This window comes from Pezoporus flaviventris, unplaced genomic scaffold (assembly GCF_033815535.1).
Source record: "Pezoporus flaviventris isolate CSIRO_AGI_PZ_B2104156 unplaced genomic scaffold, CSIRO_AGI_Pfla_v1 ptg000036l, whole genome shotgun sequence".
Taxonomy (NCBI): domain Eukaryota; kingdom Metazoa; phylum Chordata; class Aves; order Psittaciformes; family Psittacidae; genus Pezoporus; species Pezoporus flaviventris.
Genome location: NW_026892584.1, coordinates 43,991,342 through 44,014,137, shown reverse-complemented (window position 1 = coordinate 44,014,137; position 22,796 = coordinate 43,991,342). Strand labels below are relative to the sequence as shown.

The following is a 22,796-nucleotide window of genomic DNA, read 5'->3' as shown; positions in this document are numbered from 1 at the left end:
TTGCAACCTTAATTAAACTGATCTCTGGGCTGGAAGGCCAGATTGGCCTGCAGTTCAGGCAACAAAACTGACAGTGGCTGTAGAAACACTGTTTAACAGCTGTGATGTCATTCAAGCTTTGAACTTCAGGGGGAAGAGCTGTTGCTTAAAGCACAAACACAGCAAAAGCATCCAAACTGCTAATTGTCAGTAATAATGCAGCAAAAAATCAGAGTTGGCAGGAGCTGCTTTTGTTCTCTCTTTTTGGTTTTAACATAATCAGCTGTTTAGGAGTTTGGTTTCTCTTCTCTCCCTTGCCAAATGTATGTTAAAGTTAATTGACTGTGTTTTGTTCAAACATACGCTTATTGTATGCAATATATTTCAATGTTAACAGCATTAAAATCTGTCTTCAGATTTTCACACTGCTTAGAAGTTCCATAGAGTCCTTATATCTGAAATGAGGATCTGCCATTCCAGGAGAGACTTAAATTTTCTCTTTTTTTATATGCTGTGTCTATAACCAGTGAGTTCTTTAGATGGTTGTGCTAACTTAACTAAAGCATTTTGTCTTTTTCTGTCTCTATGGGTGAGCTTAAAGGTCGCCACTGGGAAAAAATGCTGTATCTGCTTCTGAATTGTCAGGCCATGCAGTGCAGCAGGATGCAGCTTTTCTTTCTTTCTTTTCTTTTTTCCCTAGAGAAAAAGGAGATTATTCTACTGATGCTGTCTTAAGCCACCTATGAGGTTTGTTTTGACAATACTGATCTCTGTGAACTGCAGTATTTACCAGTCCGTCATTAGAATGGCAATGAGAAGTTGAGTAGCTCAGCACTTCCTGTCTTCAGTTTCTGTAAAGGCAAATGATTTTATTTGGTAGTAGGGCCCAGGTGTCCTCCAAAATTGAACAGAGCAAATGTAAACCTGGATTTTTGGAACAAGTCAGCCATGTTTCTTCTCTCACTTCTTCTAGACCATTGGTTTGTATCTCCTTCAAACTGGAAGCTGTACTAATCCTTCACAACAGTATAGCAGGAGCTGTGAAGGGATTGTTCAGGTGACATCTATATTGTATGTTCTGTTTGTGTTTTATTATTACACAGATGTAAAATTTGATCTGTGCTTTCCACCCCTGTATTTGTTTGGGAGTCATCTTTGGACTGCTCCATGGGCTATGTGCCACTGAGAAAATAATTGCATCCTCAAGGAGAGGTCTATCTGGCTGAGGATAAATGGTGCTTAATGGAAAGATACTTCTTCCCATTCTTCACTGTGAGGGTGGTGAGACATTGGAACACATAGCCTAGAGAAGCTATGGCTGCCTCATCCCTGGCAGTGTTCAAGGCCAGGTTGGACAGGGCTCTGAGCAACCTGGTCTAGTGGAAGGTGTCTCTGCCCATGGCAGGGTGGTTAGAAGGACCATTAAGGTCCCTTCCAACCCAAACCATTCTATGATTCTATGATGTGTTGCATGAGCTGTTGACACTCTTAGTGAAGTGTGATAATAACAGTTTAATCTTTTGATGTTTTAACTTCTTATGTTTTCTTTGCATCTTTCTGAGTACTCACCTTGTGTTTTGTTTACTCCAGTAGAGGAAAATACTTCAGCTTCAGTCACTGCTGGCTTCCCTTTTGTTTTGGTGAAATGTGATGTAGAACTTTTTCCTTAAATCCCCAGACAGCACAAAGGCCAGTGGAAAAAGAGTTGTAGGAGATGTGGCATACAGCACAGCAAAGGAGAAGGCTTCCTACATCACACCAGTTCCTGGTGGCGTTGGGCCTATGACTGTGGCCATGTTGATGCAGGTATGTGGTCATCTCCTCCACGTTTACTTCTAGATTATGTTGCTTCTGACCACCAGCATGCTACCAAGGCAACTGATGCTTCCTTCTTGCTCTTACAGAGGTGTAGTTAGGGTTTCCAACTCCTAGTCCAAACAATTTTGATTCAGTTAACTGAGGAAGAAGATGGACCTTAAGAAAATGTTAGGACAGAGGTTTTTTCGTCGGTTGTGGGGTTTGTTTTTTTGTTTTGGGGGGCCAGGGGGTGCATTTTGGTTTTTGTGACTTTGGGGGTGGGGGGAGGGAGGCTGTTTTGGGGGGTGGTGTTGGTTGGTTGGTTGGTTTAGTTTGGTTTTTTGACAGAGAAGTGGGTTGGGGTTTTTTTGAGCCTGCTGGCAAAACAGCAAGAAATGGGCTTCTCTTACAATGCTCTGGCTGTAATTCCTAAACTATCTGTAGGTATGTTGGATAAAAAGAAGGAGAGTAACAGTATAAGCCAGCTCCCTGTTTCCCGCTTTGCTTGAGAAACCCTGCTGGCACAGAGCACTCCAAAAAATCAATCACACTGGAATATGGATCAGTAGATGGATAGATGTGGGGGTTTTTGATTTGGTTTTTTATTGGGGGGGGGGGGGTGTTAAAGAAAACTATGAGCAGAATCTCATTTTGGATTATTAGCAAATGCTTTAATCAAAGGACTTTGTTAATCCCAAACTGAGACATGGGGCTGGGTGGAGGGGAACCTTTCTGAGTCTCATTGTTAACCAGCATGGTTCAAAGAGTTGATTGCTATAATGCCCTCTGATGCTCATTTTAGAGCACAGTGGAGAGCGCACAGCGTTTTCTGGAGAAGTTCCAACCTGGGAAATGGAGTATCCAATACAACCAGCTGACCCTAAAGATGCCAGTTCCAAGGTAATGCTTTCAAATGAACCCACTGGCAATATTAATACAGTATAGTAGTCACTTCTGTTCCCAAGCTTTGTGTAATATGGGGCATACATATATGTAGACTGTAGCTGGCATTGAAGTTTAGAGAGAACTAGAGAGAAAACTGTGAGGCCTTCCTAAGGGAGCATAGCTAACTTGCAGTGATGCTGTGACATATGTTGAAGTGTAGGCTTGTGTCATCCCGATAATACTAAGCCACAAACATGGACTTACACAGACTTTTTAGATCAGCTAGATAGTTTCTGATTCAACAGATAGTGAGACACATGGATTTGGGAAATTTTTCATTCTCACAAGGCAAATACCTGGCTTCTGGAAGTAGCAGTTGTTGGTGTCAAGTCCCCAAAGATCACTTGAAATACACAAATACCATAAGGGAGCATAAGATACTGCCTACAAAAAAGGTATTCTTGGTGGGGGGAGGATTGAGGGATAGCTTTGTTGTTTACTTTGGTATTTTGTTTTTCGTCTATTCTGATGTAGCCAGTATCAGTATGATTGTTTCATTTAACTAGGAGGGGTTAAAGCTTCCCTTTTAAAATGCAGACAAGGTGTTTGTACTTTGTTGTCCAGAAGCAGGGAATTTGTGAGAAGTCTTTGACTTACAGGTTTACCTTTCTTTCTTTAAGTGATATTGAAATATCGCAGTCTTACATACCCAAGCCCATTGATCAAGTTGCAAGAGAAGTTGGCCTGCTCCCTGATGAGGTGGAACTCTACGGCCAAACTAAAGCCAAGGTTCATCTGTCAGCTCTGAAACGGTTGAAGAACCAGCCAGATGGCAAATACATTGTTGTTACTGGGTAGGTATTTCTTTAACTGAGATGTTACTTACATGATGTCAAGGTGAAAAGAAGTTTTATTAGCATGGCATGTTGTTCAATTACTGTCTTTTGATAAAGTGACTCTATGGGGTGCTCTGGGTTTTAGGAAAACATGCTGTGAAAATCTGGATTTATCTCTTGTGGCAAATCATGGGAATGTAGTTTAACATTTCTCTCCTGGAGATGAATAGTTCTGATATGCGTGTCAGGGTTACAAAGGGCAGACTGGATTGTAGTCAGAGTTCTCCTAGTCTAGGAACCTGCCGTCAGAAATAACTAGCAAATTGTTTCAGAGGAAGGTCTTCAGCAGTTATAATTTGCCAATCTCATTCCAAGTTCAAATTGGTAAAGATTAGCTCAAGTCTGAGCCAACCCAGAATGTGAATTGGCATTAACTGCCACTACTGGGTAACTATTTTAGCCCTGTAAGTGTTTTGAGTCTCACCCACTACGAGGGTTTAGTTGTGTCTGTTCTGGTTTTTCACTGCAGGATAACTCCTACTCCCCTGGGAGAGGGGAAAAGCACCACCACTGTCGGTCTTGTTCAAGCCTTAGGAGCACACCTTCACCAGAATGTCTTTGCTTGTGTTCGTCAGCCTTCTCAGGGACCAACCTTTGGTATAAAAGGTATCAACTGTTCTGTTGCTTGCAGTTCAACTAAAAGGGAGAAGATGGAATTCAGAGATTTCATTCGGCTGCATAATTCCCATTACAATTGCATTTCCTTTTAAGAAAATAATACCTTCAGCATTGTCTTCAAGTTCTATGCTGGGATATAAACTAAGCTGCTCAACAGTAGCTGCTTTCTTAAAGCCATTAAACAATCACGTGTAATACCACTCTGGGCTAGAGAGACCTTTATTTGTGTGATTTGACTATTGTCTCTCTCTAGGTGGAGCTGCAGGTGGTGGCTATTGTCAAGTTATCCCCATGGAAGAGGTAATTCTTTATACAAAGTCTCATTGCACATAGAGCTCACAGACCTTGAAGAGATACTGCTGTTGGATAACTTGCAAAATCTTTATTGTTTATGGCCCAGTGTAGCACTCTGAAGAATGCTTTATTTCAGCAGTTTTATGTTTGGTTTTCTTTTAAATGTGTTTGGCTGTTTCGGAAGGGTGCTTGCATGGTCAGGGAACTTCGCAGAACTAGGAATTCCCAGTTCTCTATTCCCTTCCCTCCTCTGCCTTGAATTGCTGTATACCCTTGAGAAAAGCACATCCTGTGCCTCTTTTTCCCGGCATTGAAATGAAGGTGATAATGATGTAATACATTTTGGAAGCATATTAAGTAGTTCTGTCAGCAGCAGTGGTCACCGACTCTTTCTGTGAGCTATTTTGGTGTACTTCTGGTTTAGATTATTAACATGAAATGGAAAAAAGGGAAGTTGGGAATCAGTAATGCCAAGACTTCAGCCTGTGGGGGACTGGCACTGCAGAATATTTCTGATGTGGCTTGGCAGCAAGTAAAATCCTGTGTCTGGGGGCAGGGAATTGAAAGGCACGTGTAGCACGTGCTCTCGTGCTTCTCTCAATTCTCAGAGTAATTGCCTGTAGAATTCTACCTTTGTCTTGTGCACTATAGATTGACACAGGGCAATTTTAGGAAGAAAAGCAGAAATGATCAAAAGGGCTGTTTGTTCCAATTGATGCAGCAAGTCCATAAAAGATAAAAATGTTAAGGAGGCAGAATATTGATTTAGTCAGGTGCCAAGAACATGTGTGAAAGACAGATGTGACAGGAAAAATAATCTCCTCCTCTTTGGGATTGTTAATAAGATGAGTCAAAATACTTCACTCTATGCAGCAGTGGGAAACAGCTCCACTCTTGGAACGAAACTGGCTGAAAGGACTTTCTTTAAGTATGACCCACGTGGTATAAATACACAGTTTTGTGGGGGTGTTTTAGTTGATGCATGTCTCGTAAAATTGAAGTATCTGGAGTCACTAGTTACACTAATGACCTTGATCCATCACTGGATATTTCTGCATGCAGCTTTCATCCTAGGAAAATGGTAGCGATTGAAACACTTTTGAGGTCATACTGCAGAACCAAGGTAGTAGTAATTGCTTCTTATTGCATGTATGTAGAATGAGACAACAATCAGCATTTACTAATTAGGATTTTTAATTGCTGTGTGTGACTAGTTATGTTCTGCTTTTAGCTATCTGGTTTTTAAGATGACAATAGCAAGGCTGCCATAAAATGTTATTGTATGATCTTTTGTCATATCACCTTTTCTGATGTCCCCGTTTCATCTTCCTTTGCTGCTCAGCTACAGAGTATTGTTTTAACCACACCTTTTACTCCCCTGCCATAATGCAGGTTTGTCACAGAAGCTGTATATCCCAAGCCTTTTGTCATCATAGCTACAGTGCAGCTAGATAACGCATGCTGGCAAACCCACTCAAACTATCTTTTGATGAGATAGAACCGAGAAAACTATTAGCAGTGTCACTGTGTAGTACATGGTCTACAAGTTCTGCCGATGATACCGTGTGTTTGAGTGGTTAGCTTATGCAGAGCTCTGTGCAACTACAGCTCTACTGCTAGCACTACACAAGGTTGCTAGTTTCAATTTAGCTCAGATATCTTTGTGGGAGCAGCAGCAGCTTCAGTTAATGTATGTGTGAAACCTGTTTGTGCAAAAAGAGTGGGTCAGAAGGAAGGTGAAGGAAGAGCAATGCAGACATGCCACACCATGGTCTTCTCAGGTGTCAAGGAGCCTGTGAGAACTATTCTCATGGAAAACAAGCAAACAAACCTCAAACCTTTTTATTTGGAAGCTTTGTTCTGGAAGTTTTTAAGTGACATAAATGTGGGGGAGGAATTTTCTGTTTTAGAGGAATTCTTTCCTCTCTTCCATATACTGCACTGAGCAATCTCTCCCCCTCCATCCTCACCCACTTTAACATTGCTGTTAATACCTCTCTTTCCATCTGTCTATGGTGAACTGAAATAAATGAAAATTGCAGCAGGATGAGGTAACTGATATGTTTTATCTCCTCTAGTTTAACCTTCACCTCACTGGTGACATCCATGCTATCACTGCAGCCAACAACCTGGTTGCTGCTGCTGTTGATGCACGTATACTCCATGAGCTCACTCAGACTGACCAGGTATGATCTTTACTTAGGCATTTGAGCCCAGCCCACATTGGCCAAGATGTTTTGGCTGTACTGGTGTTGATAATTAACTATCTGTTTCATTATGTAAGGCTCTCTACAACCGTTTGGTGCCTTCTGACAATGGTGTTAGGAAGTTCTCAGACATTCAGATCCGAAGACTACAGGTAATTTCACCAGTTTCACGTTGGTTTCTACTTCTGTTCCTTTTACTTATCCTTTATGTAGGCAGAACTAGGTTACAGAAGCCCTCGTGTTGTCCTCTAGGTTATTCTGCTGGCATTTTATTTTTTACATAAAGTGTGTAGAAATGTAATAGCCCTTTCTACAGCACAGAAAACTGAGATGCATCCCATAAGGGGAAGAATCATAAATGTAACTCTATCATATGCTGATGAGTAACACAGTGGGAAGAGGCAAAGGGATTAGTGCCCTTTATTAATGGTGCCCATTCAGTGTCCTTAATGCAGTTAAGAAAGGACCAAGCTAGAGATGAATAGTTCCCATGTGACAGCTATATAGATAATGAAGCACAAAAAAAAGGTAGTTTATAAAATTCAGCAAAAGGAGAGTAGAGAGAATTTTTTGTCTTACCCAGACGGAGAAAATGGGAAAGGGCAGTATAGGTGACAGGCATTTTTTCCCATTCCTCCTATTCCCAAAAAAAGAATTCCCAGTTAGATGAGTGACCCTGAGCAGACCACAGCTCCTCTGATCCCCAGAAATGAATGTGACCTAGCATGTGTCCCTGACTTCCACAAAAAATGAAGATTAACAGAGGAATAGCTTTGCTGTGGGCTTGGACTTTCTGGCTAGGAGGACAGACTGGAGCCTGCTCAGGTCATTAAAGGTACAAACCTGTTTGTACAGTATTCAGGCTGGATCAGTTGTCCATTTGGAAGTCAGGAGCAATAGTCAGACTATTTAGGAAGCTGAAACTCTGATTTATTAATTGGGTATAATGTCTTCTGTGTTAGAGAATGTGTGGCTTGCTTCTACTGCTGAGCAAAGAAGGTGTGTCATGTTGCTTGGTGTTCCTGAAGGACTGCTGAGAGAATTCTAACCTAACCATTCTTATGGTTATTAAATGTTGAGGTGTGAATGGAATGCCAATACTCCAGAAGGATTATATTTATCTTTATTTTGGGGGGGAGGGGGTGTTTGGTTGGTTTTGTTTTGTTTTTTTCCCAAAATGATGATCTTGACAAAGAGAACAGACTTTCTTCTTCCCTGCTGTTCTTCAGAAAAATACATATTAGCTGTCTGGTTAATTAAAAAAGCTTGTTCATAAGTCAACATTCTCCTTATTCCTAAGCTTGTGCTTGTATCAGACTTCCTGAGATAATTCTTCTTTCAATTAAGCAACTTGGCAAACTGCCCATCCTCTCAGTATGTTCAAGATCAGCTTCCTGGGATGCTGACAGCCTTGTGACTGAATTGTTTAATTCCTCCTTTGTGTTGCTTAACCAGCATGCTGAAAGCAGTGTCTTAAAATACGTATGGCTGTGTGTGTGCAGTGACCCTAGGCAAACTAATGAGAAATGGATGTGAGCATGTGAGACTAATGATTAGAGCAAGGCATGTAAGAGCTGCAGAGCTCTCTTTCTGTAGATGCTTTGCACAAAGCTTGGAAACAACCTGCCCTAATGAGCTCTATTGTCTGCCTTGCCCTTTACTAGCTGGCCAGCAGCAAGCACTGCTTCCAGGTACACACTAATGGATCATGTTACCTTGTTGTGGAGTCTAGGAGAAAGGAACCAAAAAGGCAGCTCCTCCTTATTTCTAAAGATGCAGATGCTGCTGCTGAAGGCTCATTGTTCTAGTGAAAAGTTAATTTCTGTGAATCTTTTTGTTATACCTTTTCTTTTATTTGTCCTTTCCTCCCATAGAAATTGGGCATTAACAAAACTGATCCTATGGCTTTGACAAAGGAAGAAGTAAATTTATTTGTGAGATTGGACATTGACCCAGGAACCATAACATGGCAAAGAGGTACAAGAGCCATTAAATGAAAGAATTATCAAGAAACAAAATGTGTGTCAGAAACAGGTTTGCAAGTGCAGCCGGAACTGTGTTTCCTGGGAAAATGGGAAAGAGGGCAGGGCTGGCCTCTCTTTTCTAGTGTTTGGTGGGATAGATGCCTGCATCTGGATCCCATTTCTAAAGGATCTGATACACAGACTTTGAATCCACTCTGAATTCACAAAGATTGAGACTTCACAAATTGTGCGGGTTTGTGTTCCCAGATTATTCAGTCAATGAGAGAGTTGAGTTTGGCAGCTGTAGCCAACAGCTTCTTAATCTGACTGAAAAAGCTCTGAGAGCAAGGAGAGGGTTCTGCTTTGGGATTAAACTCAGTTTCATCTGCCACTTGCTCTTTTGGGGACTGACAGAAAATAAAGGCCAGAGTTTTAAAAGGTTTTTAAAGATACTTGAAGGTAAGATCAATCTCTGATCTGGCAGATTTAGTATTTCATTAGCAGAAGAAATTTCAAATACGGAAATTTCTTTCTGATTTAGACCCCAAGAGTATTGCTTTTCCTCCTTCTTATTAAAATAGTGTGAAATGTATTCTCCAGAATTTGCTTCATAACTCGTGATGGGGCTGAAGTGTTCTGCCTCATAGGAAATATTTTATAAAATACTTAAAATTTTTCAAGCAGATAGTAAGAAACAGCAGATTTAAGCCAGTATTTGGTGGTTTGTGTTTCCAAAGTAATTTGAGTTAATGGGTCTGTGTAAGGCTATTCTTACTAAATGGTAGTATCTGGCCATTTTATCAATTTATAAAGCTATAATTTTGTTTCTTTTTGGCTGTAATAATTTCCTGGTTTCAAATTGACTAATGATGGTGAAAATGCAGTTGGAGTAATACTAGCAGCTCTGCTTTTCGAAGAGACTTTGGATTTGTCAGTGCACGCAGAAGGACATAGATGCCCTCTGGATGTGGTGCAGGGTCTGCGTGTGACTTTGGGTATCATAACTTCACAGTTCAGTCTAGGGGAAGGATCAGGTTGAGTAGCATTTGTCATTCTGTGGGAGAGGCTGGTATGTCAAACTGCTGTCTTTCCTTCATAAGTGATCTAGCTGAGTGTTTGTCATACGGCATAAATGTAACATGACTTGCAACGTGACTTCTCATCTTTCTCTCTGCATTCCTCACAGTATTGGATACAAATGACAGGTTCCTTAGGAAAATCACTATTGGACAGTCTCTAACAGAAAAAGGCTTCTCACGAACGGTAATTATTTCCTCTTGTTATATGTTTTAAAAAATACTTTGAAAAACGTGGTCCTAAACCAAATTTCTATAACTCCAGGTATTTCCATCTTTGACTAACATCTTGTTGAAGGAAAGAATGTCCCTTCAACCAAGCATTTAAATTTACTACCGGTGCAATATTTGGTTTTATTGTTAGTTCTCTCCTTCCCTGATCTCTCCTGAATGCTGGTTTCCCAAACTGGGATGACTGTGGCTAAGCGGTACATGGGAGCCTTCTGTAAAGATGATGGTTGGCAATAGCTAATATTCACCATTGCAGACCCTTTGGGTGGGATGTATCTGGCCAAAACTAGCTACAGTATCTGAGCTAGTTGTGTAGATTCATTATATAATCAATAGAGAAAAACAGGCAATTTGGGCTGTGGCTCCTCTTATCCTTTAAGTAACTGTCAAATTAATAGTTCAAATTAATTGTGCTCAGAAAAGCATCCTTCTATTGACTTGAAATGTCCCTTGGGTGTTAGCTTTGATGGCGGTGTCTGTGTTAGATGAATTCTACCCTTTGTTTCCTATAGAATCTTTTTTTTTTGTCATGTATTGTACTGTTTAGTGATAGATGAGTTAGTACAGTCTTCAAAAATATAATTTGTTAGTGTTAAGCATTCTTACATGAATCACTAATGTATGCACCAGGAGAGAGTCATGTAATAGCAATGGAATAAAATAGTTTTTTACTTAATTTTGCAGAAAAAAAAATTCAGTTTGTCCAAATTAAATGAAGTGTGTTCTGAGAGTAATGTAGCTTTATTTTTACAATTTTTTTGTTTGTTTGTTGTGGTGGTGATTGGCCTTGTTTTAAGAATTTAATGCAGGTAAGGGCTGCTGCTAGGGAATCTTGATGAATTCATGTTCTGTATTGATGTCTTGCAGGCTCAGTTTGATATCACAGTGAGCAGCGAAATCATGGCAGTTCTAGCACTCTCTGATGGATTGGACGATATGAAAAAGCGACTGGGCAGAATGGTAGTGGCTTCCAACAAGAAGGGAGAACCAGTTACAACAGATGACCTTGTAAGAGAGTCATTCAGCTTTTAAATGCTTTTACCTCTGAAAGTCCTTGGATTGAAAAGCATAGACAATTCAGTACAGAAAAGACCTTAGCATATAGAAGGTCAAAGATGAAGTCTTAGCCCATGGAGTTAATGAAGATTTTCTTACTTAATTGTGGCTAGCACCTTATCCAGAGGGGGGTGTGTGTGTGTGTGTGTGTGTGTGAAGGTGACCTGGCAGGTCCTGTGTGATGTGCTGTGTGTCTAGTTGAAGTTAACCCCATAGAAATTAATGGGGAAATACATGGTGTCTTCTAGACAGAAAGCATATTTACGAATCGGAAGAATTCAAAATGTATCCTACTGGCCATCCTGTTTCTCAGGCTCCCTGGAGTAAGGAAAACATTGTGCAGGATTAAAGCCTCATGCAAATTTTATTACAGATTATGAAATATCTCATTCTGGGAGGCTGTGAATGCTATAAGAGCTAAACCCTTTGCAGAAAGTGCAAGGTCTCCATATGGCAACCTTTGATGAGGGACACAAATCTTTTATTTCCACTGTATGAAATGCTAAATGTAGTAGCGCTGGTGATGTCTATTGCCAGTATGTAAAGCAGACCCAAGCAGCAGTTGCAGCTGCCCATGCAAGACTTTAGTACAGTTCTTGGCATGTTTGTTGAATACGTGGATAAGCACTCTCACAGATGGTGCTCCATCATGGTTTCAGTGGAATAGCCTGTGCCCCAGACACTTCTAATAAATGTTTTGAATATGGCAACCCTATTTGGAGAATGGAAAGCGAACCAAGCCCTGTAGGTTGAACCATGGTCTGCTAATTGGCTTAAAGACAGAACAAGCTCGACACTGTTCAGTAGTCAACAGATACAGATATTGGTAGTCAATAGAGATACATTGGGTGCTTACTGCTTCCTGTGTAGTAGATACTTCACAGCCTTCTGTGCAAAAAATAAAAGTCTTAACAATTTGTATGTTATGGTGTTAATGAGGTTTGTTTTGCGTTTTCTGAATGAGCATTTCCAGTGAGATAAAAGAATCCACAGGGTACATAGGCTGACCAGTGTTTCCAGCAGGGTGTGATGCAGCAGTAAGGCCTCTCCAGCTCTTGCTATCTTGCTGGGGGGTTTTTGTTTTCTTGTGTGTTTGGGGTTGGTTGTTTTGTTTGTTTTACTTCCTCCCAGGATAAGCCTAGAAACAGTATATTAGCAATGTAGCCGGACTCTGGCCTTGCAGGAAAATGGCAAGGCTGGGAACCATTTGTCTGTAAACGTCTTTATGCAAGGCATTTGTTGGGAATGAGAGAGGGCACGTGCCAAAGTTCTGTAGCCAGCTTTGATATTTTAATTCCTGCTGCTAGCATGCTGCCAGTTTATCCTTAATTACCAGAGTTAAACCCTGTTCTAGAAAACAGGAGTCTCTCCTGCTGCCCATCTGCAGTGGAGGCAGGTGGTGCTTGGGTAGCAAGTTGCTCTGAGTTTTATGTAGAGACCAGGTGACAGAAGACGAATCTCAAGACTTCTTTTTTCTACTTAAAAAAAAAAAATAATTATATTCAGTTTTGTCCATTGCAACTGCAGAATGGAGGATGGTGTCCGACCTGTTCAGCAGGTTCTCTTGAATGTTACATGTTTGCAAAGATGGCAGCCATAAGTTTGCATCATTAGGAATGCATCCTTACGTGCTCCTCTTGCAGGCAGAAATGTGGTGATTACAGAGACCACGCTGGCATAATAAGATGTCTGGGTCCCTCTGCTGTGACATAACCAGTGTTAGGAGTGTGCTACCAGGAAGCGCACCAGGAAGAAACTCGGAAGAAATGTGGAATTGAAAACTGACTGCAGGTTTTTGGTTGGGATGTATTGAAGTGCTGCTGAGTGACACAGGCCTGAAATGTCGCCATGGAAATCATGCTCTGGAGTTTTGATTATTCTGGAGATGACTGAAGTTTAAGCTTATCCACTAAATGTTAAATAATCTTTCATGTAGCAAGATTGAAACTAATGAAACAAAGCAGTGAATGTCTTTAAAAAAAAACATATAATGAGTGCTGCAATCCCATTGAAATTAAAAGGAAAGTAAATGGTTCAAGGTTTTCATAACTGCTGTGAACATTTGTCTCTGTACCCATGATAGCAATTCTAGTTACTTTTACAAGCGCTGGGTAGCAGCCAGATTGGTTCCCACTGGACTGTGTCAGTCACAAGGATGACCAAACCCTCATTTTCTCTTTGGAAGGCAAATGTGGATGAATTCACAAGCTTTCACTTAGCAGGAGACAATTGCAGCAGGGTATATTGCTGCACCTCAGAGGAAGCATGGGCTCCAGTGTTTGCCTTTCATGATGGCTGCCTGGTCTTTCTCATGAGCATAGAGGTTCACTTTAAAAGTTATTTCTGCACAAGAGACTAGGGTGGGATGTAGCAGCTTTTTGCAACATTTCAAGACCAATATGTTGAGCTTAGCTGCTGACATGAAGAAGGAAAAAAGTCCAAGACCAGTCTGCCTGCAAAACCTAACAACATTGCTTTGTACTACTGAATGGGCTACCATAAACATGCATACCTAAGGGTTACTCTCTCATAGCTACTGTTTACTAACCTTGCTATAGCAAGTAATGGCCAAGCAAGGTCACAACAGAGAGGCTGCCCTGAACAGAAATCATTAATCCTCTTACAAGAATGTAAAGGTCGTTATTCTGCCTTGCCCTATTTAGTGTTAATGTTATCTAAAGCAACTGCTGGTTCTGGTCCCTGGCAGTGTTCGAGACCAGGTTGGACAAGGCCTTGGGTGATATGATTTAGCGTAAGGTGTCCCTGCCCACGGCAGGGGGGTTGGAACTAGATGATCTTAAGGTCCTTTCCAACCTTAACTATTCTATGATTGTATGGTCCTGAAAGCTCACCAGGAAAAAAGCTGAGCCTTGACATTGCATAGGAGCTGTCTTGGTACTGATTGCCTTTTATTTTTCCTTCCCTTAGGGAGTGACTGGTGCTCTGGCTGTCTTGATGAAAGATGCTGTTAAACCAAACCTCATGCAGACACTAGAGGTGAGGAAAGATGATTTGCTGGACATGAATTCTTGGAGCCAAGAAGCAACTGATTTAGTTCATTCATCACAGTCAGTGTGCGCTTACTTGGCATACAGTAGGGGATTTATTGTGATTTCCTACCTAAGGTTCAGGGCTAGGGGAGAAGGCTGCTTTCTTTCTAGGTCTGACATTGTCGGATGACCCCAAGGCAATGCAATAAATTTTCATGTCTCTGTTCTGTTGTCTTTAATGCCAGGAAGTGTTTTGGAAATCTGGATGGTGTGAATGCAGGAGAATGACAGAGAGTTTCTGGGACTTAGCCATCCTTTTCCTAAGAGGATTAATATCTCCACTTGTGCAGATTATTATAATCCTGTTTGCCCTGCAGTCCTTATTACTGACAACAAATGTTTGATCAGAAGGCTTTAAGATATGTCTTCGAAAAGTGTTTTTCTTTACCTTCAGATACCATAGTACTTAGTTCCTGAAATGCTGCTGATCTAATAAATTGTAGCCTCTGATCTTCTCTTTCTCTCTCTCTCCCACACCCGCCGTTTTCTAGGGAACACCAGTGTTTGTTCATGCTGGACCTTTTGCCAATATTGCACATGGGAATTCTTCAGTGTTGGCAGACAAAATAGCACTGAAGCTTGTGGGTAAAGATGGTTTTGTTGGTAAGTGTATAGGGTGTGGTTTTTTGTTTGTTTTGAAGGGAGGGATATGCCTTTTTTATCATGATGGGGTTTTTTGTCTTGGAAGAAACTTTTGACAGATATGATCAGAACATGAATTCTCTCACAGGCTTTTTTTTCATTCCTACTCTAGTTACAGAAGCAGGATTTGGTGCAGACATAGGCATGGAGAAATTCTTTAATATTAAGTGCCGCTATTCTGGTCTCCGGCCTCATGTGGTGGTGTTGGTTGCTACTGTCCGAGCTCTCAAAATGCATGGAGGGGGCCCTACAGTAAGTACTAGACAAGGTTTTCTTTAGGCCTGAGGGGCTGTTACTGTTGTTCTGATCCAGTCACTTAAAGCCTGGTATGGTTTAATCTGCTTGTAATCATCTTGAGATTGGCAGTTGTAAAAGGAATCTATGTCTCTGTTGCTTGTAAGCTGCTTCGTTGTAGTATGTTACAGGAACCTACCTGCTTGTTTCATTATCTTAGTGAAGTGCTTGTATGTTGGGGCGCTTGTGATATTACCTCAGTCTTAAGTTGTGAGTGCATCTTGCAGTCTTTCTCTCCTTTTGGTTTTTTTTTGGTATTTTTTCTTATGAAAGGAATCAGCCTGGAGTAGAATGTTGTATTTTGATGCAGTTTAATAAGAATCAAACATGAATTGCTGTTATGGATAAAAATATTACAGATTTCCATCTTTTTTTCCAGGTCACTGCTGGGGTACCTTTACCAAAGGAGTACATGGAAGAGGTAACCTTCTTTAGCTGTTGTGACAGTTGGCCGTCTAACTGTGGTCATGCCACAATGTTGTCAGGCAGTGAACACCTGGATAGCTAGTGTGTCACTTTTTTTAGCTGCCAGGGAAATGCTTCCTCATATGAGCTGTAATGTTCTTCTTTTTTCAATAATGTTACTTTGGCTCTGCTCTTTCAAGCATTTCTTGTACTTGACCTAGCCTTTTTGTTTCTCCTGAGCTCATGCAGTTGTCTCTGCACTCAGTTTTTCATAGTAATATCTACTCTGTGTCCCCTGACCCTCTCAGTATGGAGTAATTGCTTGGCTGAAATACTGTCTCTGAGAATATTCAGAGTGCCTTTCTAATTACTCTCTTAGCAGTACCAGAGAGAAAAGCGAGTTAAAGTCTCGGCTTCTATCCCTGTTCTTTGAATGGTTGTGTAAATTTGGATAAATGGTCTGGCTCTCTTTACACTGTTGTAGCTTTTTCACTTATGGAGCTTCTGTATGGATTATTTGTTGCATAGGAAGCGATGAAATGTCCGCATCTCCATGAGTAGTCACTGATGCTGCAAAATGTAAATATGTGTAAGCCGAAAGCTGGCGCCACAGACTTCAAACAAGTGTCATGAAATTCACTGCTAATGATATTTAATACATAAAGAGGAATGTGTCAAAGAGGAAAATGAGGCTTTACTGTGGGGAGTTAATGAGCACGGGTATTAACTTACTAAGAATAACAAAAAAATGATAAAAAGGGATTTCTCTTACCTTGGCTTGGCAGCTGGAGCCACTGATCATTAGAAGTATTCATTTCTTTTCCTATCTTCCATTCAAGAGCATGCATTGATCTGGACTGTTCAGAAAGCACCACTGGGGATTGGTCTTTCTATTGTCATTCCCATTTTGACATTTTTATCATTAGCTGTGGACATAGTGGATTTGAAACAAAAGTTTCAGTGCCCCAATAAAACATGCTTTTTGCTTGCTGTCTTTTCTACAGAATCTTCAACTGTTGGCGAAAGGATGTAGTAACCTAAACAAGCAAATCCAAAATGCACGGATGTTTGGTGTGCCAGTAGTAGTGGCTGTCAATGCTTTCAGGTAAGCGAGCTGAGATGTGGTGCATTGGTGTAAAATTTTGACATTTTATCTGCTATATTTAGCAATCTCTTGTTTTCAGTACTTTTCATATATTGTTTGCAGCATTTTACGTTGTTGGAAGATGTTGAATAAATAGGGGAGCTCTGCTTAGCCATTTTAAATGCATCCCTTAATTAAAATTAGCTTAGGATTTTACAGCTAGTATCTGCCACTACTTATGCCCCAACTGGCCATATTACTGTGTACAAAAGATGCCTGTGACGATGTGGACAGTTCCATGTCCTTTTTATGTTGAGGACACCAGAACTGCACACAATACTCCAAGTGAGGTATCACAAGAGCAGAGTAGAGGGGCAGGATCACCTCCTTCGACCTGCTGGTCATGCTCCTTTTGATGCAGTTGGCTTTCTGGGCTGAGAGTGCACACTGGAGCCGGCTCGTGTTAAGTTTCTCATTGACCAACACCCCCAAGTCCTTCTCTGCAGGGCTGCTCTGAATCTCTTCTCTGCCCAACCTGTAGCTGTGCCTGGGATTGCTCCGACCCAGGTGTAGGACCATGCGCTTGTCATGGTTAAACTTCATGAGGTTGTCATCTCTAAATCAGCAATACTAATGCCTTCCTGAGTTCACTTGTGAGAACAGAAGTTACATTACTGATCCACAGGACAGAAATGCAGAAAGTCTGGAACACTTCTCTGTCAGGAGTCATGGGTTTCTGGCATGTACTTCCAGGGTTCTATTACTGTCAGTTACTCTGTGGTGTAGTTGTCTTCACCAAGGTGAAGGCTGTGGTGGATAGTCGTTCAGCAGCTTCCCAATGGCTGGATGGTGTGATTTCTTTGGACATTTTTTGGGTCTTGTCAAGAGTGAAAATTATTAGATTGAACAGTTAATATACTGTGTGTGCATTCTGATACAAATGTACAAACATTTCTCCTTACAGAACAGATACAAAGGCTGAAATGGCCCTTGTAGTGCAACAGGCAAAGGAAGCAGGAGCATTTGATGCTGTGGTGTGCACTCATTGGGCAGAGGGAGGTAAAGGAGCAGTTACACTGGCCCAAGCTGTTCAGAGAGCATCGCAGACACCCAGCAACTTCAGGTTCCTCTATGATGTGAAGGTATGAACTGGCAATATTACAGAGGTACCTTGTTTATAAGGTGGTTTCACTAGCTTAAGGTGCTAAGGACTGCCTGAAAGGCTGCTCTGAGAAACTGAGAAGAAATTTTGGTTTAGAACATAACATTTATTCCACTAATCTCAAAGACCTAATTATTCAGTTCATGTTGTTTTGACTGCTCAATGAAATATTGTTTACTTTTGCATTGAAAGATGCTGCTGTGACTCTGCTGGAGATGACACATAGGTTTCTACTGTGGCATCCCTGTTTCAGGTTAAGGGGAAGTTTAGTTCTTGAACTCAAGGTGTGCATTTCTATCAGAGCATGGACTGGAGCAAGCCTGACCAAACCTGTTACCTTACTGCAGAGCACCTAGGTGTGCTTGTTGCTGAGGGTAGAAATCTATATACCGGCCTATGGAACAGAATTTTTCCAGTTTTAACGTGTTTTTTTTTTGGGGGGGGGGGGGGGGGCGGGTTCTCCTTTCTCTGCAAGTAAGGCTTACAGAGTCACACTGCAGGTCAAGGTGGAAGAGTGTGTGGGGGTAGTTTTTTTAATGAATGTGTTTATAAAGTTATTAAGCAAATGTGTCAGATGACATGGAGGTAATGAAGTCCTAGTTCCTAGGTTATAGCCTGAATTCCTGAATAGCAAGCACCTATTCAAGAACCTGATGAGGTATACAGCTATGTCATTATATTTATTTTAGCTTCTCAACAGATGCTTTCAGTTTTTCTTCTTTAGCCTGTTTTATTTGTGCTTTTATTTGACCATTGACATGTATTCCTTCAGATTATTTTCATCTGCTTTTTGGCTTAGACTTGGGAGAAAATAAAGATGCCTCTTTTGTGGTGGCAGTAGTTAATACATAAGCACAGCACATAAGAGATACTGTTGTGTATCTTTTTTTTTTTTTTTCTTACTGTAATAAACTCATTTTGCCCTCTTACCAAGAGAAATGAGTGCAACAAGATAAATGAAGTGTCTTTTGAAAACCCTCAAATTGTATGGCTTTGGTCTACAGCAAATAGAAGAGCTATTCCCATCTGCAGATGAGCATTGCACAATAATATGAAGCTGCTGTGATGTTACAGCTCTTTGTAGTTTGGCCCCACTAACTTGTCTTTTTTCTTGGTGTTTCCCCCCCCCCCCCCCCCCAGCTCCCTGTTGTAGATAAGATCAGAATTATTGCACAGCAGATCTACGGGGCAAGGGACATTGAGCTACTTCCAGAAGCACAGGAGAAAGTTGCCTTGTACACTAAGCAAGTGAGTTTTCCACATCACATGGTATCAGTGGTGCTTTTCATTTAAAACACTCATATTGAACAGTGGTGTTCAAACTGTGTGTGAAGGAAATCATCGCTCAAATAATCTCTTTGCCTGGGGTTCACTATATGCTGCCATGGCAGAGGAGGATGAGGGGGTGGTATGTGGAGGGAGAAACTGGCCCTGGTTTCTAGCAGAGAAGACAGAACTCATCTGGCCTAGTAGCACATCTGTGATAGTGTATGGGGAGAGGAGGGATGGAAGATTCAGTGATCTTTCTCTACTGTATTCTCCTCTATTTCAGCAATTTGGGAATTGGGGAATTACAAGTAGTCACACTGATGCTAAATAGTCTCTGGGGTTTTTTTTTATTTTTTTTCCCCTCTTGTTCCACTAAATTGTCTAATTAATTTTTAAACCCATGTGGATTTTTGGTAGTCACAATTTTGGGGAAATTGTTCCAGTCATACAATACTATTTGTGGAAAAAAGTCTACTTTTATAAGTTTTGAACCTGGCAGCTAGTTGTTGAATTCAGTGCTTTTTGGTTGTTGTGTTGCTTTTACTCCTCCCTACCATGACATTCTTGTGAATTCATCTGCTTCTGCATTAATGAAAGTCTATAAAAGGGCTTTGAAGAGAAGAGCAATGTGAGAACTAGCCATTCTTTGTTTACAATGTGCTTGAACAATTTTGCTTTTGCAGTTTGTTTACTACTGGCATACATGGTTTTTCTCTGTTGTGTTTCTTGTGTATCCCTTTAAAAGTCTGTCAAAATCCCATAGGCCTGTAATCGCCATTTCCTTCTAAACTTCAATTATATTGATCAAACATTTCTAATTAACTGACTTCATCTGAACACGAACTTTAGTTCCAAGCTGTTTAAATTAAGATTTTGGGAGGAGAGTAAGTAAGTTGGCTATCAAAGTTGTATATCTAACACTTCCATATCAGAAGTTTTTTGCTCAGTTGGATGTTTGGAGGGGCATGGTGATTCTTTCTTTAATACTTAGTGGAGAGCAGGGGGAGAGTTGGGGGGAGAAGAAATGGGGATGCAGACTAGTCAATGGGTCTGACAGGCTGCGGATGAAGCAGTTGGGGAGTAAAACGTGCTGGTAAAATGTTGGACGACTGCAGAGAATGGCAGAATAGAGCAGTTACATTTGTGTGCAGGAATACTTAACAAGGTTTTCACTTAAATTTCTCTCCACTTTCTCTTTCTTTTTGTTGCCTTTTCCAGGGATTTGGAAACCTGCCAATCTGCATGGCTAAAACTCACTTATCATTGTCTCACGACCCTGAACAAAAAGGAGCACCTACAGGTTTTATTCTGCCAATCCGAGACATTCGGGCCAGTGTTGGTGCTGGGTTCCTGTATCCACTCGTAGGAACGGTATGTGATTGCATGAAGCCTTCAGCTGTGGGGCGAGGAAAAAAACTTTATGTGCATTCCAATAAGCAGCTACTTTTACGTATCTTAGATTAGGAGAATCCATGTCAGTTGCAATTGGTGTTTCAACAGTCCGGTGTATTAGATACCCTGAACAGGTTTTTTTCAGGGGAAGAGGGAAGCTAAAATAGACTGTCTGACTATCTGAATACTTAGCAAGCCCCCAGGATACTCCTCGGGTCCTATATCTCTGTCTTCCTGGATTTTGAGGAAGGGGTGAGCTCTGTAGCTAATGAAATCTGGGAACTACATTCTGGTAGAGGGGATGGGAGAAACCCTTGCCCAGCTACTTGCTGTTGTGACTTTGCATTCCTGATGCAAGCACTTTGCTATATTGCAGGTGAAGTCTGTGTACACTTACAGATCAGGGTAGAACAAGACAACAACTCCAAAGCTTACAAAGCAAACAACTTCTGACGTGACACCTTCAAAGTGGAGCTGACCTGTACTGTTAATCATTTATCAGTCTCCCCTCCCATTTGGTTCTCATGGTTTTGTCGACCATCTGTTTGCTATTCAGCCTGCATCAGTTCCAGCAATTCATTTCACTGTGCCCTTGAGTGTTTTTTTTTCTGGTCTTTGATGTGATTGGTACAATGTCAGCTGAGAGGAGAGTAGCCACAATGGAAACGGGATCCTTGGCACAGCTTTGATATTAATTGACGGGCAGAAATAGAAGTTACCTGCAAAATGAACTAATGTTTAGGTTTGCATCCAAAGCAAGAATTTTAGTATTAAAGGATCCACGGGAAATCTTATCTGGGGAATCTCCTCTGGGTAAATGTTGAGTGTTGTTTGGTTATTTTAGGGGATGGAGCAGTTGGAGCAAGCAGCTTTGTCTTTTCCTTATTTTGGGGCCTCAACCTTTTTCTGAAGTCTTCATGTCAGCATGTTTTTTTTTATAAGTTTTCAAAAGCGTTAAGGGTGTATGGCTCTGATTATGGAATTTGCTGATTTCAAAGTTGGATCCATTTTTCATTCAAATGCCAGAGCCAAATATTGGATATCTTTTTTCTTCTTAATTCTAAAAAAAAAAAAAAAAAAAAATTAGCTAGGTAAGGGTTTCCAGATTATCCAACATAGATAAAATAACCACGACCTGATTCAACTTTGGCTCATCTGTCTTCCAGTTAGGGTCACGAAGATAACATTTCTGTGGTGTTTCTAAAGCCAGGGAAGGGATTTCCTTTAGAGAAAAAATTCAGGGCATTTTGAATCAGACCACTATTTTAAACCCATTCAGCAGGAGGTGTTTTAGCCTCAGAATAAATTTCTGGCAGCACCCACTGAACTCTGAGCTGAAAATGCAGCAAATATGTAGCTCGGTGCAGAAGCTTTTATGAGGAATTTGAGGTTAAATTAATCACTGGTGAATGCATGCATATTCTTGTGATCCGAAGATAATCACAAAGGTATATCACATTTATTTTTTTTCTCTCAGCTTCTGAGTTTTGGGTTTTTCCCTTTCTGGCTCAAAGTTGAAGCTGTTGTAGTTTAATGAAATACTTTGAGGTTTAAAAAGAAATATAATTTAAAATATTATCTAGTTTTAAAGTGAAATAAATCATTGGACTCAGAGTCTGGGTTTCTTTTCTGATGCTGATGATGAATTAAAAGCAAATTACTTATTCAGCTCTGATTTTTTTAGTTTCTAAATAGCTTTTTTTGGGGGAGTTTCATGGGTGCAATAAATAATAGGTGCTTAGCTGGCATTGGGTTTATTTGAATTCTTGTAAGGGGATATCCACATGGTCTAATTTTTTCAGGTAAGTAAATAGTGTGAATTGCCCTGTGTTCTTTTACATCACATGGGGTATTGAAAGCAAGGAGAATAATGGAGGAAAAGTTCATTTATTTCAGCTTTGAAAATAACTGAGTGGATTAAGCATTGTAGGTACTTGTACAGCAAATTAGTAGCTTGGATGGAAAATTATCCTGTACTACATGAGAATTCAGGGTTTAAGCAGACTGCTTTTAAGTAGCAGGTTAGTTACTATGGCTGTGCCCTATGGATAGGGAAGGAGGAAAATTGACTATTCATAGAATAGTTAGGGTTGGAAAGGACCTTAAGATCATCTAGTTCCAACCCTCCTGCCATGGGCAGGGACACCTCACACTAAACCACGTCACCCAAGGCTTCGTCCAACCTGGTCTTGAACACTGCCAGGGATGGAGCATTCACAACCACCCTGGGCAACCCATTCCAGTGCCTCACCACCCTAACAGGAAAGAATTTCCTCCTTATATCCAATCTAAACTTCCCCTGTTTAAGTTTTAACCTGTTACCCCTTGTCCTGTCACTACAGTCCCTAATGATGAGTCCCTCCCCAGCATCCCTATAGGCCCCCTATTTTCCTTTCAGAATAGCCAGTGCAAGAAAGAATAAAGTCAGGCCCAACTTCAGCAATATGGCAGCTCATTCTCTATTGAATGGCACTGTCTCAGCTCTTGCTGTGGCC

General features: G+C 40.9%; 1 protein-coding gene across 2 annotated transcripts in view; it reads left to right on the top strand.

Annotated features, from left to right (window-relative positions):
- The window catches only part of MTHFD1 (methylenetetrahydrofolate dehydrogenase, cyclohydrolase and formyltetrahydrofolate synthetase 1), a 45,080-nt gene that overhangs the window by 19,572 nt on the left and 2,712 nt on the right, over window positions 1–22,796 (top strand). For both annotated transcript variants that reach the window (XM_061464185.1, XM_061464186.1), the window contains 18 exons: window positions 1,658–1,785; window positions 2,579–2,676; window positions 3,342–3,515; window positions 4,027–4,163; window positions 4,429–4,475; window positions 6,548–6,655; window positions 6,754–6,828; window positions 8,551–8,653; window positions 9,827–9,903; window positions 10,815–10,955; window positions 13,932–14,000; window positions 14,545–14,656; window positions 14,808–14,947; window positions 15,369–15,410; window positions 16,399–16,499; window positions 17,443–17,620; window positions 18,781–18,888; window positions 20,128–20,280. In XM_061464185.1, coding sequence (XP_061320169.1) covers window positions 1,658–1,785; window positions 2,579–2,676; window positions 3,342–3,515; window positions 4,027–4,163; window positions 4,429–4,475; window positions 6,548–6,655; window positions 6,754–6,828; window positions 8,551–8,653; window positions 9,827–9,903; window positions 10,815–10,955; window positions 13,932–14,000; window positions 14,545–14,656; window positions 14,808–14,947; window positions 15,369–15,410; window positions 16,399–16,499; window positions 17,443–17,620; window positions 18,781–18,888; window positions 20,128–20,280 — 1,991 coding nt within the window. The remainder of the gene's footprint in view (window positions 1–1,657; window positions 1,786–2,578; window positions 2,677–3,341; window positions 3,516–4,026; window positions 4,164–4,428; window positions 4,476–6,547; window positions 6,656–6,753; window positions 6,829–8,550; window positions 8,654–9,826; window positions 9,904–10,814; window positions 10,956–13,931; window positions 14,001–14,544; window positions 14,657–14,807; window positions 14,948–15,368; window positions 15,411–16,398; window positions 16,500–17,442; window positions 17,621–18,780; window positions 18,889–20,127; window positions 20,281–22,796) is intronic.